Consider the following 13170-nt stretch of genomic DNA (forward strand, 5'->3'; position numbering starts at 1 on the left):
CAATGTGGGGTAAGGACATCCCAAGGATCCCAGATAGCTAAGACCCTGCGGTGACGTAATGAAAAAAGCTACCAGAGGTGCGTTCAGTTTGCTTGAACGTTTGCTACGTTGCAGAACGGTTTGTACTGAACGACACGTTTCCCCAAAACGGTATTGTACGTTCTTGAACAGACTTAAGCCAACTAACTAAGGAAGGGTTACGTTTGATACCGTTTGGTGGTGTGGCGACTGGCCATACTGACAGGGTTCCCCTACCCATAACCCTTCCCCGTTAATCAACCGGTCCGTCGGTCGGTCAGTACATCGGCATTTCAGTTCAATTAAAAGTTTCAGAACGTAAAAACGTACTGAACGCAGCCCTTGATTCTCTTGACAAGCAGCTAAACAATTTGGAAACTTTCCCGAACTAACTCAAAGACAAAAGGAAAAATTACTAAAAGTAGGGCCTACATCGTTATTTTCTCTTTTATAAACGTGTCTAGGTGTTCAAATGTGGAATTATTGATGGATTCACGGTATGAAATCCAACGGAGGGCCGGTGGTGGATCAGCGAATGCTTCCCCGGCTCTGGGGGCACAGTCTCGCCGCAGGAAGATGCCGCCCAGACCCGCCGATTATAAACTTCAGATCATTATCATTGGCTCCCGTGGAGTAGGCAAAACCAGTCTAATGGAGAGGTTTACCGACGACACCTTCTGTGAAGCATGTAAATCAACCGTTGGTAAGGAATGGCCAGATATCGTTAGCCTCCTTTGCTAGCCAAAACCCTCGGCTAGTTAGCAAGCAATGTTTACACTAACTACATGACTTGACAAAACCGACCTAGCTCATCGTTTACCTGTATAAACATTTATCTGTCGGCCTGTAGTCACCAGCATAGATTATTATTTTTTACGACAAGTTTTTGTAAAGAAGTTGGTAACTACAAGGGGACAACACTGCCATGTTTTTAAAACCTTGAGGTTGTTGTTGACATGCATGTGTCAACCCGACAGACAGCACTGAGACCTAGTAGTGTTACTGAAGCCCTGTCCATCAGCGACACTAGACGTTACTGAGGGCCCTAGTAACGGTACCCGATGCCTTGTCAGAAGTGTTGTTGTTGCTAAGCTACCTTGTACCAGAGGAACACAAAGGTGGCTTTCAGTATTCTGTCATAAATAAATATAAACTGTCTACTACATTTAACTTACTTTAGAACCAACACATCCAGCGTAATTATCAATTGACGTTTCAAATATCCTGGGACTTAGTGTGAGGCGAAGACAATGTATCCGTTCTAGACAGACAATGTATCCGTTCTAGACAGACAATGTATCTGTAGTTCTAGATCTATATTGTCTGTCTTTGTGACACTTTCAGGGTCTGTTTCTGAACCTCTCGTTCTGTGGCCCAACACTGGTCCCTGGGATGTTCCAGACTGGTCCCTCATGTTTTTAACTGACACTGATTTAGTCACTACTCTTAGCCTAGTTTCTGGAGGCCTAAACGGTCCTAGTTTCTGGAGGCCTAAACGGTCCTAGTTTCTGGAGGCCTACACGGTCCTAGTTTCTGGAGGCCTACACGGTCCTAGTTTCTGGAGGCCTAAACGGTCCTAGTTTCTGGAGGCCTACACGGTCCTAGTTTCTGGAGGCCTAAACGGTCCTAGTTTCTGGAGGCCTAAACGGTCCTAGTTTCTGGATGCCTACACGGTCTTCGAAAGATTGGAGATCATATATTGCCGGTCACTTGTCGGTCCTCACGGTTTGTGCTCAAGCCTGATCCAGTTAAATCCTCCACACAGGGAGGATTTAGAACGGATACATTGTCTGTCTAGAACGGATACATTGTCTGTCTAGAACGGATACATTGTCTATCTAGAACGGATACATTGTCTGTCTAGAACGGATACATTGTCTGTCTAGAACGGATACATTGTCTGTCTAGAACGGATACATTGTCTGTCTAGAACGGATACATTGTCTGTCTAGAACGGATACATTGTCTGTCTAGAACGGATACATTGTCTGTCTAGAACGGATACATTGTCTGTCTAGAACGGATACATTGTCTGTCTAGAACGGATACATTGTCTGTCTAGAACGGATACATTGTCTGTCTAGAACGGATACATTGTCTGTCTAGAACGGCTACATTGTCTGTCTAGAACGGCTACATTGTCTGTCTAGAACGGCTACATTGTCTGTCTAGAACGGATACATTGTCTGTCTAGAACGGATACATTGTCTGTCTAGAACGGATACATTGTCTGTCTAGAACGGATACATTGTCTGTCTAGAAGAGTGACTTCCACTCTTACAAAGTCATTGTAGTATGACCATACCATCTGTGTGCCAAGTCACCAATTATTTGATTCTCCTCACGCAAAGCACCGAGGGAATCTGGCTTGCCTTGCTGACAGGCAAGAGGAACTCATTTAACTGTTGTGAAACAGTCTCCTGGAGGTAGATCAAGCAGACCACTACAGGAACTTGGATACACATGCAGATTGATGTTTATTATCATGAGTCATGTCCTGGATGCAAAACTGAACAGTTTTCCCCATAGATAGACCAGCTACAAAGTCAAAATTGTAAAAATTCATAAAAACAAAAAATTGCTTAGGCATTAGGGTTAGCAGTGTGGTTAAGGTAAGGCATTACGGTTAGCAGTGTGGTTAAGCGTTAGGGTTAGCAGTGTGGCTAGGCATTAGCAGTGTGGTTAGCAGTGTGGTTAAGGTTCGGGTTAGCTGTGTGGTAAGGTTAGATTTATAATAAGATGTAATGACTTTGTGGCTGTGCTAGCTAGTGACAGAAGGGTTAGGGTCTTTGTGGCTGTGCTAGCTAGTGACAGAGGGGTTAGGGTCTTTGTGGCTGTGCTAGCTAGTGACAGAAGGGTTAGGGTCTTTGTGGCTGTGCTAGCTAGTGACAGAAGGGTTATGGTCTTTGTGGCTGTGCTAGCTCGTGACAGAAGGGTTAAGGTCTTTGTGGCTGTGCTAGCTAGTGACTTGAGAGGGTTATGGTCTTTGTGGCTGTGCTAGCTAGTGACAGAAGGTTATGGTCTTTGTGGCTGTGCTAGCTAGTGACAGAAGGGTTAGGGTCTTTGTGGCTGTGCTAGCTAGTGACAGAAGGGCTAGGGTCTTTGTGGCTGTGCTAGCTAGTGACAGAAGGGTTAGGGTCTTTGTGGCTGTGCTAGCTAGTGACAGAAGACACCAACAGTTATGATGATTATTCTATTTTCATGACTGTCTACACCCATAACTGTGACACACACACACAGCCATGGAACTTTACCCAGGACAGAAGGGCTGCCACTGTCCCCATGGTTCCCAAAATAGTCCCTTTCACACTCTGACACTCTCCTCTCTGGCAGCTGCCACTTCTGGCCTCCATCTTGTTGTGCGTTATCATCCTGGGTACACAGCTCTGTCTGTCTGTCTCTCTCGGTCTCTGTCTCTCTCTCTCTCTGTGTGTCTCTCTCTCTGTCTCTCTCTGTCTCTCTCTGTCTCTCTCTCTCTCTCTGTCTCTCTCTCTCTGTCTCTCTCTCTGCTGTCTCTCTCTCTGTCTGTCTCTCTCTCTCTGTCTCTCTCTCTGTCTGTCTCTCTCTCTCTGTGTCTCTCTCGGTCTCTGTCTCTCTCTCTGTCTCTCTCTCTGTCTCTCTGTCTGTCTCTCTCTCTCTGTGTCTCTCTCGGTCTCTGTCTCTCTCTCTCTGTCTTTCTCTGTCTTTCTCTGTGTCTCTCTCTGTGTCTCTGTGTCTCTCTCTGTCTCTCTCTCTCTCTCTCTGTCTCTCTCTCTCTCTGTCTCTCTCGGTCTCTGTCTCTCTCTCTCTGTCTCTCTCTCTCGGTCTCTCTCTCTCTGTCTCTCTCTCTCTCTCTCTGTCTTTCTCTGTCTTTCTCTGTGTCTCTCTCTGTGTCTCTCTCTATCTCTGTGAAGCGGCAGCTTTTTTGGATGGTCATATTGGACCCTGCGAGGGTCTCCGTCTGTGTGCTTGTTCATGGTTGTTTTGATGACAGGAAGTGAGGAGGAAAACTGCTGTGGACTTTTGCATAAATATTGAAATACGTGTCTGAAATGTGTCATCATCCCAGTCTGTCATAAACAAAATATTTGATGTAGAATATCTTTACATTTCTAGCACAGAAGTTTGTGATTTAAAATGACAACTTTTTCCTTGTTGTAGTATTTCCTCCATGAATTCTTCTATTCCAAAGTGCTTTGGAAGAACCTGCTACTTGAACTAGCCTGTTTGTCAAGTTGTCACGTTTTCCATGCTCTTTCCCCTGTTTCTGATTGGCTGGCTGGCTGATAGGCAGGCTGGCTGGCTGGCTGATAGGCAGGCTGGCTGGCTGGCTGATAGGCAGGCTGGCTGGCTGATAGGCAGGCTGGCTGGCTGGCTGATTGATAGGCTGGCTGGCTGGCTGATAGGCAGGCTGGCTAGCAGGCTGGCTGGCTGATAGGCAGGCTGGCTGGCAGGCTGGCTGGCTGGCAGGTAGGCAGGCTGGCTGGCAGGCTGGCTGGCTGATAGGCAGGCTGGCTGGCTGGCTGATAGGCAGGCTGGCTGGCTGGCTGGCTGGCTGATAGGCAGGCTGGCTGGCTGGCTGATAGGCTGGCTGAATGACAGGGGAAAGCGCATGGAAAAACATGACAAAAGACACATTTGGCCCTGTTTTCTTCCTGTAGGAGTAGATTTTAAGATCAAGACGGTGGAGCTGAGAGGGAAGAAGATCAGGTTGCAGATCTGGTGAGTCAACAGGAAACAGGAAGTCATCATAGGCCTCTGTCTGTTCCACTATCTCACGCAGAAATGTGTTTACACCCCTGTTAGTGAGCATTTTCTCCTTTGCCAAGATAATCCATCCACCTGACAGGTGTGGCATATCAAAAATCTGATTAAACAGCATGATTATTTCACAGGTGCACCTGGTGCTCGGGGACAATAAAAGGCCACTCTAAAATGTGCAGTTTTGTTAAACAACACAATGCCACAGATGTCTCACGTTTTGAGGGAGCGTGCAATTGCCCCGGCTGCCTGCAGGAATGTCAACCAGAGCTGTTGCCAGAGAAATGTTATGTTAATTACTTTACCATAAGCTGCCTCCAACGTCATTTTAGGGACTTTGGCAGTACATCCGACGGGCCTCACAACCGCAGACCACGTGTATGGCGTGGCGTGTGCGAGCGGTTTGCTGATGTCAACGTTGTGAACAGACTGCCCCGTGGTGGTGGGGGGTAGGCATAAGCAAAGTCAATGAATACAGTTGCATTTTTATTGATGGCACTTTGAATTTACAGATATACCGTGACGAGATATTTGTTTTTAAGAGGTATTTGTGATCAACAGATGGGTGCCTATTCCCGGTCATGTGAAATCCATAGATTAGGGTCTAATTTATTTATTTCAATTGACTGATTTCCTCATATGAACGGTCACTCAGTAAAATATTTTTTACTTGACCTTTTACTAGGCAAGTTATTTAAGAACAAATTCTTATAATTTGAACAAACTCTTATTTTCAGTGACGGCCTAGGAACAGTGGGTTAAACTGCCTTGTTCAGGGGTAGAACAACAGATTTTTTACCTTGTCAGCTCGGGGATTTGATCTTGCAACCTTTCGGTTACTGGCCCAATGCTCTAACCACTAGGCTACGCTGCCGCCCCTCCCCTCTAACCACTAGGCTACCTGCCGCCCCTCCCCACTAACCACTAGGCTACCTGCCGCCCCTCCCCTCTAACCACTAGGCTCACGCGCCGCCCTCCACTCTAACCACTAGGCTACGCTGCCGCCCCTCCACTTTAACCACTAGGCTACACTGCCGCCCCTCCCCTCTAACCACTAGGCTACGCTGCCGCCCCTCCCCTCTAACCACTAGGCTACCTGCCGCCCCTCCCCTCTAACCACTAGGCTACCTGCCGCCCCTCCCCTCTAACCACTAGGCTACGCTGCCGCCCCTATTCCTCTAACCACTAGGCTACGCTGCCGCCCCTCCACTCTAACCACTAGGCTACGCTGCCGCCCCTCCCCTCTAACCACTAGGCTACGCTGCCGCCCCTCCCCTCTAACCACTAGGCTACGCTGCCGCCCCTCCCCTCTAACCACTAGGCTACGCTGCCGCTCCTCCCCTCTAACCACTAGGCTACGCTGCCGCTCCTCCCCTCTAACCACTAGGCTACGCTGCCGCCCCTCCCCTCTAACCACTAGGCTACGCTGCCGCACCTCCCCTCTAACCACTAGGCTACCCTGCCGCCCCTCCACTCTAACCACTAGGCTACGCTGCCGCCCCTCCCCTCTAACCACTAGGCTACGCTGCCGCCCCTCCCCTCTAACCACTAGGCTACGCTGCTGCCCCTCCCCTCTAACCACTAGGCTACGCTGCTGCTCCTCCCCTCTAACCACTAGGCTACGCTGCCGCCCCTCCCCTCTAACCACTAGGCTACGCTGCCGCCCCTCCCCTCTAACCACTAGGCTACGCTAGCCGTTATGATCTGGCCCCCTGACCATCCACTCAAGAAGACATTGTCCCGTGGCTGAATGTAGTTTGATGACCCCTGACATACAACATTAAGTGACGCTTCAGTCGACAGTAATCGACCGTTCTGTCTTGTTCACTTCCGCTGCACAGAGTAGCTGACCTTTTCATGCTACGGCTACATGACACCACAGATACTGTAGCTACACATGCTGATGTTGCCATGTAGGATGAGTGTGTGACTGCTACCTGGGCTGAAATGTGTGCATAGCCTTCACTGATAACACAATTTGTTCTGTTTTACCGACCTCGTCCCTCATCCACTCCCAATCTCTCGTGTCCCTACCTCCACCCATCCCCCGTCGATTCAGGATGCCTGTCTACGTACTCGTGCTGACTGCCTCCTCTCACCACCTGGTCTTGGCTGAGGCTCCATCACTGTGTCAGTCAACCCTAACCTCTCTCTCTTTTTGTCAGTCTGCCTTAACTTGTCTTTCTTGACCGGTCTGTCAGCCCTAATCTCTCTCTTGGCCTGTCTGTCAGCCCTAACCTCTCTCTTGGCCTGTCAGTCAGCCCTAACCGCTCTCTTGTCCTGTCTGTCAGCCCTAACCGCTCTCTTGTCCTGTCTGTCAGCCCTAACCGCTCTCTTGGCCTGTCTGTCAGCCCTAACCGCTCTCTTGGCCTGTCAGTCAGCCCTAACCTCTCTCTTGGCCTGTCAGTCAGCCCTAACCTCTCTCTTGGCCTGTCAGTCAGCCCTAACCTCTCTCTTGGCCTGTCAGTCTGCCCTAACCTCTCTCTTGGCCTGTCAGTCAGCCCTAACCTCTCTCTTGGCCTGTCAGTCAGCCCTAACCTCTCTCTTGGCCTGTCAGTCAGCCCTAACCCCTCTCTTGGCCTGTCAGTCAGCCCTAACCTCTCTCTTGGCCTGTCAGTCAGCCCTAACCTCTCTCTTGGCCTGTCAGTCAGCCCTAACCTCTCTCTTGGCCTGTCAGTCTGCCCTAACCTCTCTCTTGGCCTGTCAGTCAGCCCTAACCTCTCTCTTGGCCTGTCTGTCAGCCCTAACCGCTCTCTTGGCCTGTCAGTCAGCCCTAACCTCTCTCTTGGCCTGTCAGTCTGCCCTAACCTCTCTCTTGGCCTGTCAGTCTGCCCTAACCTCTCTCTTGGCCTGTCAGTCAGCCCTAACCTCTCTCTTGGCCTGTCAGTCTGCCCTAACCTCTCTCTTGGCCTGTCAGTCAGCCCTAACCTCTCTCTTGGCCTGTCTGTCAGCCCTAACCGCTCTCTTGGCCTGTCAGTCAGCCCTAACCTCTCTCTTGGCCTGTCAGTCAGCCCTAACCTCTCTCTTGGCCTGTCAGTCTGCCCTAACCTCTCTCTTGGCCTGTCAGTCAGCCCTAACCTCTCTCTTGGCCTGTCTGTCAGCCCTAACCGCTCTCTTGGCCTGTCAGTCAGCCCTAACCTCTCTCTTGGCCTGTCAGTCAGCCCTAACCTCTCTCTTGGCCTGTCAGTCAGCCCTAACCTCTCTCTTGGCCTGTCAGTCAGCCCTAACCTCTCTTGGCCTGTCAGTCAGCCCTAACCTCTCTCTTGGCCTGTCAGTCAGCCCTAACCTCTCTCTTGGCCTGTCAGTCAGCCCTAACCTCTCTCTTGGCCTGTCAGTCAGCCCTAACCTCTCTCTTGGCCTGTCAGTCAGCCCTAACCTCTCTCTTGGCCTGTCAGTCTGCCCTAACCTCTCTCTTGGCCTGTCAGTCTGCCCTAACCTCTCTCTTGGCCTGTCAGTCTGCCCTAACCTCTCTCTTGGCCTGTCAGTCTGCCCTAACCTCTCTCTTGGCCTGTCAGTCTGCCCTAACCTCTCTCTTGGCCTGTCAGTCAGCCCTAACCTCTCTCTTACATTTACATTACATTTAAGTCATTTAGCAGACGCTCTTATCCAGAGCGACTTACAAATTGGTGAATTCACCTTCTGACATCCAGTGGAACAGCCACTTTACAATAGTGCATCTAAATCATTTAAGGGGGGGGGGGGTGAGAAGGATTACTTTATCCTATCCTAGGTATTCCTTGAAGAGGTGGGGTTTCAGGTGTCTGCCCTAACCTCTCTCTTGGCCTGTCAGTCAGCCCTAACCTCTCTCTTGGCCTGTCTGTCAGCCCTAACCTCTCTCTTGGCCTGTCTGTCAGCCCTAACCGCTCTCTTGGCCTGTCAGTCAGCCCTAACCGCTCTCTTGGCCTGTCAGTCAGCCCTAACCGCTCTCTTGGCCTGTCAGTCAGCCCTAACCACTTCATGGGAGGCAACATCTAACCCTGCTTTGTCACTTCTACTTCTCTACTGCTGCTCATACACTGACTGACTGGCTGGTGGACTGACTGGCTGGTGGACTGACTGGCTGGTGGACTGACTGACTGGCTGGTGTACTGACTGACTGGCTGGTGTACTGACTGACTGGCTGGTGTACTGACTGACTGGCTGGTGTACTGACTGACTGACTGGCTGGCGGACTGACTGACTGGCTGGCGGACTGACTGACTAGCTGGTGTACTGACTGACTGGCTGGTGTACTGACTGACTGACTGGCTGGCGGACTGACTGACTGGCTGGTGGACTGACTGACTAGCTGGTGGACTGACTGACTGGCTGGCTGGCTGGCTGGCTGGCGGACTGACTGACTAGCTGGCGGACTGACTGACTAGCTGGTGGACTGACTGACTGGCTGGCTGACTGGCTGGCGGACTGACTGACTGGCGGACTGACTGACTAGCTGGTGGACTGACTGACTGGCTGGCTGGCTGGCTGGCTGGCTGGCGGACTGACTGGCGGGCTGGCTGGCGGGCTGGCTGACTGGCTGACTGACTGGCGGACTGGCTGGCTGGCTAGCTGGCGGGCTGGCTGGCTGGCTGGCGGGCGGACTGACTGGCTGGCGGGCTGGCTGGCTGGCTGGCTGGCTGGCTGGCTGGCTGGCGGACTGACTGACTGACTGGCGGGCGGATTGACTGACGGTCTGTTTACCTCTGCACCATAGTTGGCTAGATTTGTATATGGAAATTAATTCACATGAAGTTCAGCAATTTCTTTGTTTGTTATTAGCTTTAACTAGGGCCCAGTTTTCACTGACCAACACATGTTATTAGCTTTAACTAGGGCTCAGTTTTCCCTGACCAACACATGTTATTAGCTTTAACTAGGGCCCAGTTTTCCCTGACGAACACATGTTATTAGCTTTAACTAGGGCCCAGTTTTCCCTGACGAACACATGTTATTAGCTTTAACTAGGGCCCAGTTTTCCCTGACCAACACATGTTATTAGCTTTAACTAGGGCCTTATTTTCCCAGGTCATGTCAGGTGACTTGGTCTGGAAAACCTCATGGCCCTAACTCATAGCTCCGGTCTGATATGTGATGTGTGTCCTGTCTCTAACTCATGGATCCAGTCTGATGTGTGTCCTGTCTCTAACTCATAGATCCAGTCTGATGTGTGTCCTGTCTCTAACTCATAGATCCAGTCTGATGTGTGTCCTGTCTCTAACTCATAGATCCAGTCTGATGTCTGTCCTGTCTCTAACTCATAGATCCAGTCTGATGTGTGTCCTGTCTCTAACTCATGGATCCAGTCTGATGTGTGTCCTGTCTCTAACTCATAGATCCAGTCTGATGTGTGTCCTGTCTCTAACTCATAGATCCAGTCTGATGTGTCCTGTCTCTAACTCATGGATCCAGTCTGATATGTGATGTGTGTCCTGTCTCTAACTCATGGATCCAGTCTGATGTGTGTCCTGTCTCTAACTCATAGATCCAGTCTGATGTGTGTCCTGTCTCTAACTCATAGATCCAGTCTGATGTGTGTCCTGTCTCTAACTCATAGATCCAGTCTGATGTGTGTCCTGTCTCTAACTCATGGATCCAGTCTGATGTGTGTCCTGTCTCTAACTCATAGATCCAGTCTGATGTGTGTCCTGTCTCTAACTCATGGATCCAGTCTGATGTGTGTCCTGTCTCTAACTCATAGATCCAGTCTGATGTGTGTCCTGTCTCTAACTCATAGATCCAGTCTGATGTGTGTCCTGTCTCTAACTCATAGATCCAGTCTGATGTGTGTCCTGTCTCTAACTCATGGATCCAGTCTGATGTGTGTCCTGTCTCTAACTCATAGATCCAGTCTGATGTGTGTCCTGTCTCTAACTCATAGATCCAGTCTGATGTGTGTCCTGTCTCTAACTCATGGATCCAGTCTGATGTGTGTCCTGTCTCTAACTCATGGATCCAGTCTGATGTGTGTCCTGTCTCTAACTCATAGATCCAGTCTGATGTGTGTCCTGTCTCTAACTCATGGATCCAGTCTGATGTGTGTCCTGTCTCTAACTCATAGATCCAGTCTGATGTGTGTCCTGTCTCTAACTCATGGATCCAGTCTGATGTGTGTTCTGTCTCTAACTCATGGATCCAGTCTGATGTGTGTCCTGTCTCTAACTCATGGATCCAGTCTGATGTGTGATGTGTCCTGTCTCTAACTCATAGATCCAGTCTGATGTGTGTTCTGTCTCTAACTCATGGATCCAGTCTGATGTGTCCTGTCTCTAACTCATAGATCCAGTCTGATATGTGATGTGTCCTGTACCTCCAGGGATACAGCTGGTCAGGAGAGGTTCAACAGTATAACCTCCGCCTACTACCGTGGGGCCAAAGGGATAGTACTGGTCTATGACATCACCAAGCAGGAAACGTTCGACGACCTTCCCAAGTGGATGAAGATGATCGACAAGGTAAAAGTGATATTATCAATACATTACCTTTTTTTTCTCCATTGTATCCAAACTTTTATATTGCTGTTTTTTTCTCCCCTGCTCAGGTCAAATTTGTTATATATTTTTTAAAACTCAGGGCCTTATACATCATCGTGGATTATCATTGATAACAGAAATCATTATGTAGTACTAGGCACAAAGGACCAGCCCGGAACACCACTGGGATGGGCCACATACCTCTCCTCTCTGTTACTACAGTAATATACACTACCGTTCAAAAGTTTGGGGTCACTTCGAAAATGGCCTTGTTTTTGAAAAGAAAAGCAAAAAAAAAAATGGTTTGTTATAATAATATCAAATTGATCAGAAATACAGTGTCGACATTGTTAATGTTGTAAATGACTATTGCAGCTGGAAACGGCAGATTAAAAAAAAAAATGGAGTAGAGACCCATTATCAGCAAACATCACTCCTGTGTTCCAATGGCACGTTGTGTTAGCTAATCCAAGTTTATCATTTTAAAAGGCAAATTGATCATTAGAAAACCCTTTGGAAATTAGGTTAGCACAGCTGAAAACTGTTCTGATTAAAGAAGCAATAAAACTGGCCTTCTTTAGACTAGTTGAGTATCTGGAGCATCAGCATTTGTGGGTTCGATTACAGGCTCAAAATGGCCACAAACAAATAACTTTCTTCTGAAACTCGTCAGTCCATTCTTGTTCTGAGAAATTAAGGCTATTCCATGCGAGAAATTGCCAAGAAACTGAAGATCTCGTACAACGTTGTGTACTACACCCTTCACAGAACAGCTCAAACTGGCTCTAACCAGAATAGAAAGAAGAGTGGGAGGCCCCGGTGCACAACTGAGCAAGAGGACAAGTACATTAGAGTGTCTAGTTTGAGAAACAGACGCCTCACAAGTCCTCAACCGGCAGCTTCATTAAATAGTACCCGCAAAACCCCAGTCTCAACGTCAACAGTGAAGAGGCGACTCCGGGATGCTCTTTCTATTCTGATTGGAGCTTCTGTGAAGGGAGTAGTGCACATTACATACATCTCATCTCTCTCCTCTCTGTCATTGGCCAGTATGCTTCAGAAGAGGCAGAGCTGCTGCTGGTGGGGAACAAGCTGGACTGTGAGACGGACCGCATCATCACTAAACAGACTGCGGAGAGGGTGAGTCGAATACTGATCTACAATCAGTTGACGGGAAAAACCTTCTCAGAGAGGAAATTTCCCCAAGTCAGGGTTTTCTTTACTTCTAATCTTCACTGATGGATTTAACAGATTGTGTAGCGCATCACAGTACTGTACTGTACATCACAGTACTAATATACATCACAGTACTAATATACATCACAGTACTGTACTGTACATCACAGTACTAATATACATCACAGTACTAATATACATCACAGTACTGTACTGTACATCACAGTACTAATATACATCACAGTACTAATATACATCACAGTACTGAAATACATCACAGTACTGATATACATCACAGTACTAATATACACCACAGTACTAATATACATCACAGTACTGTACTGTACATCACAGTACTAATATACATCACAGTACTAATATACATCACAGTACTAATATACATCACAGTACTAATATACATCACAGTACTGATATACATCACAGTACTGATATACATCACAGTACTAATATACATCACAGTACTAATATACATCACAGTACTAATATACATCACAGTACTAATATACACCACAGTACTAATATACATCACAGTACTAATATACATCACAGTACTAATGTGCATCACAGTACTAATGTGCATCACAGTACTAATGTGCATCACAGTACTAATATGCATCACAGTACTAATGTGCATCACAGTACTAATATGCATCACAGTACTAATATACATCACAGTACTGTACATCACAGTACTAATATACATCACAGTACTAATATACACCACAGTACTAATATACATCACAGTACTGATATACATCACAGTACT

General features: G+C 48.1%; 1 protein-coding gene across 1 annotated transcript; it reads left to right on the forward strand.

Annotated features, from left to right (window-relative positions):
• Positions 1–347: 347 nt before the first annotated feature.
• On the forward strand, positions 348–12446 carry LOC135533811 (ras-related protein Rab-12-like). Its single transcript, XM_064961036.1, has 4 exons — positions 348–721; positions 4659–4719; positions 11051–11189; positions 12258–12446. Exons 1-4 carry the CDS (start codon positions 505–507, stop codon positions 12444–12446), a joined length of 606 nt encoding a protein of 201 aa, XP_064817108.1. The 5' UTR covers positions 348–504.
• The last annotated feature ends 724 nt before the right edge of the window (positions 12447–13170 follow it).

Source organism: Oncorhynchus masou, unplaced genomic scaffold (genome assembly GCF_036934945.1).
Source record: "Oncorhynchus masou masou isolate Uvic2021 unplaced genomic scaffold, UVic_Omas_1.1 unplaced_scaffold_2679, whole genome shotgun sequence".
Lineage (NCBI taxonomy): Eukaryota > Metazoa > Chordata > Actinopteri > Salmoniformes > Salmonidae > Oncorhynchus > Oncorhynchus masou.

What these genes read in the sequence shown, in the direction of transcription:
- LOC135533811 (XM_064961036.1), top strand. Translation starts at nt 505, where the DNA reads ATGGATTCACGGTATGAAATCCAACGGAGGGCCGGTGGTGGATCAGCG. An exon ending in AGCATGTAAATCAACCGTTG is followed by an intron (nt 722 to 4,658) that starts GTAAGGAATGGC and finishes TTCTTCCTGTAG; the next exon opens with GAGTAGATTTTAAGATCAAG. An exon ending in GGATGAAGATGATCGACAAG is followed by an intron (nt 11,190 to 12,257) that starts GTAAAAGTGATA and finishes GTCATTGGCCAG; the next exon opens with TATGCTTCAGAAGAGGCAGA.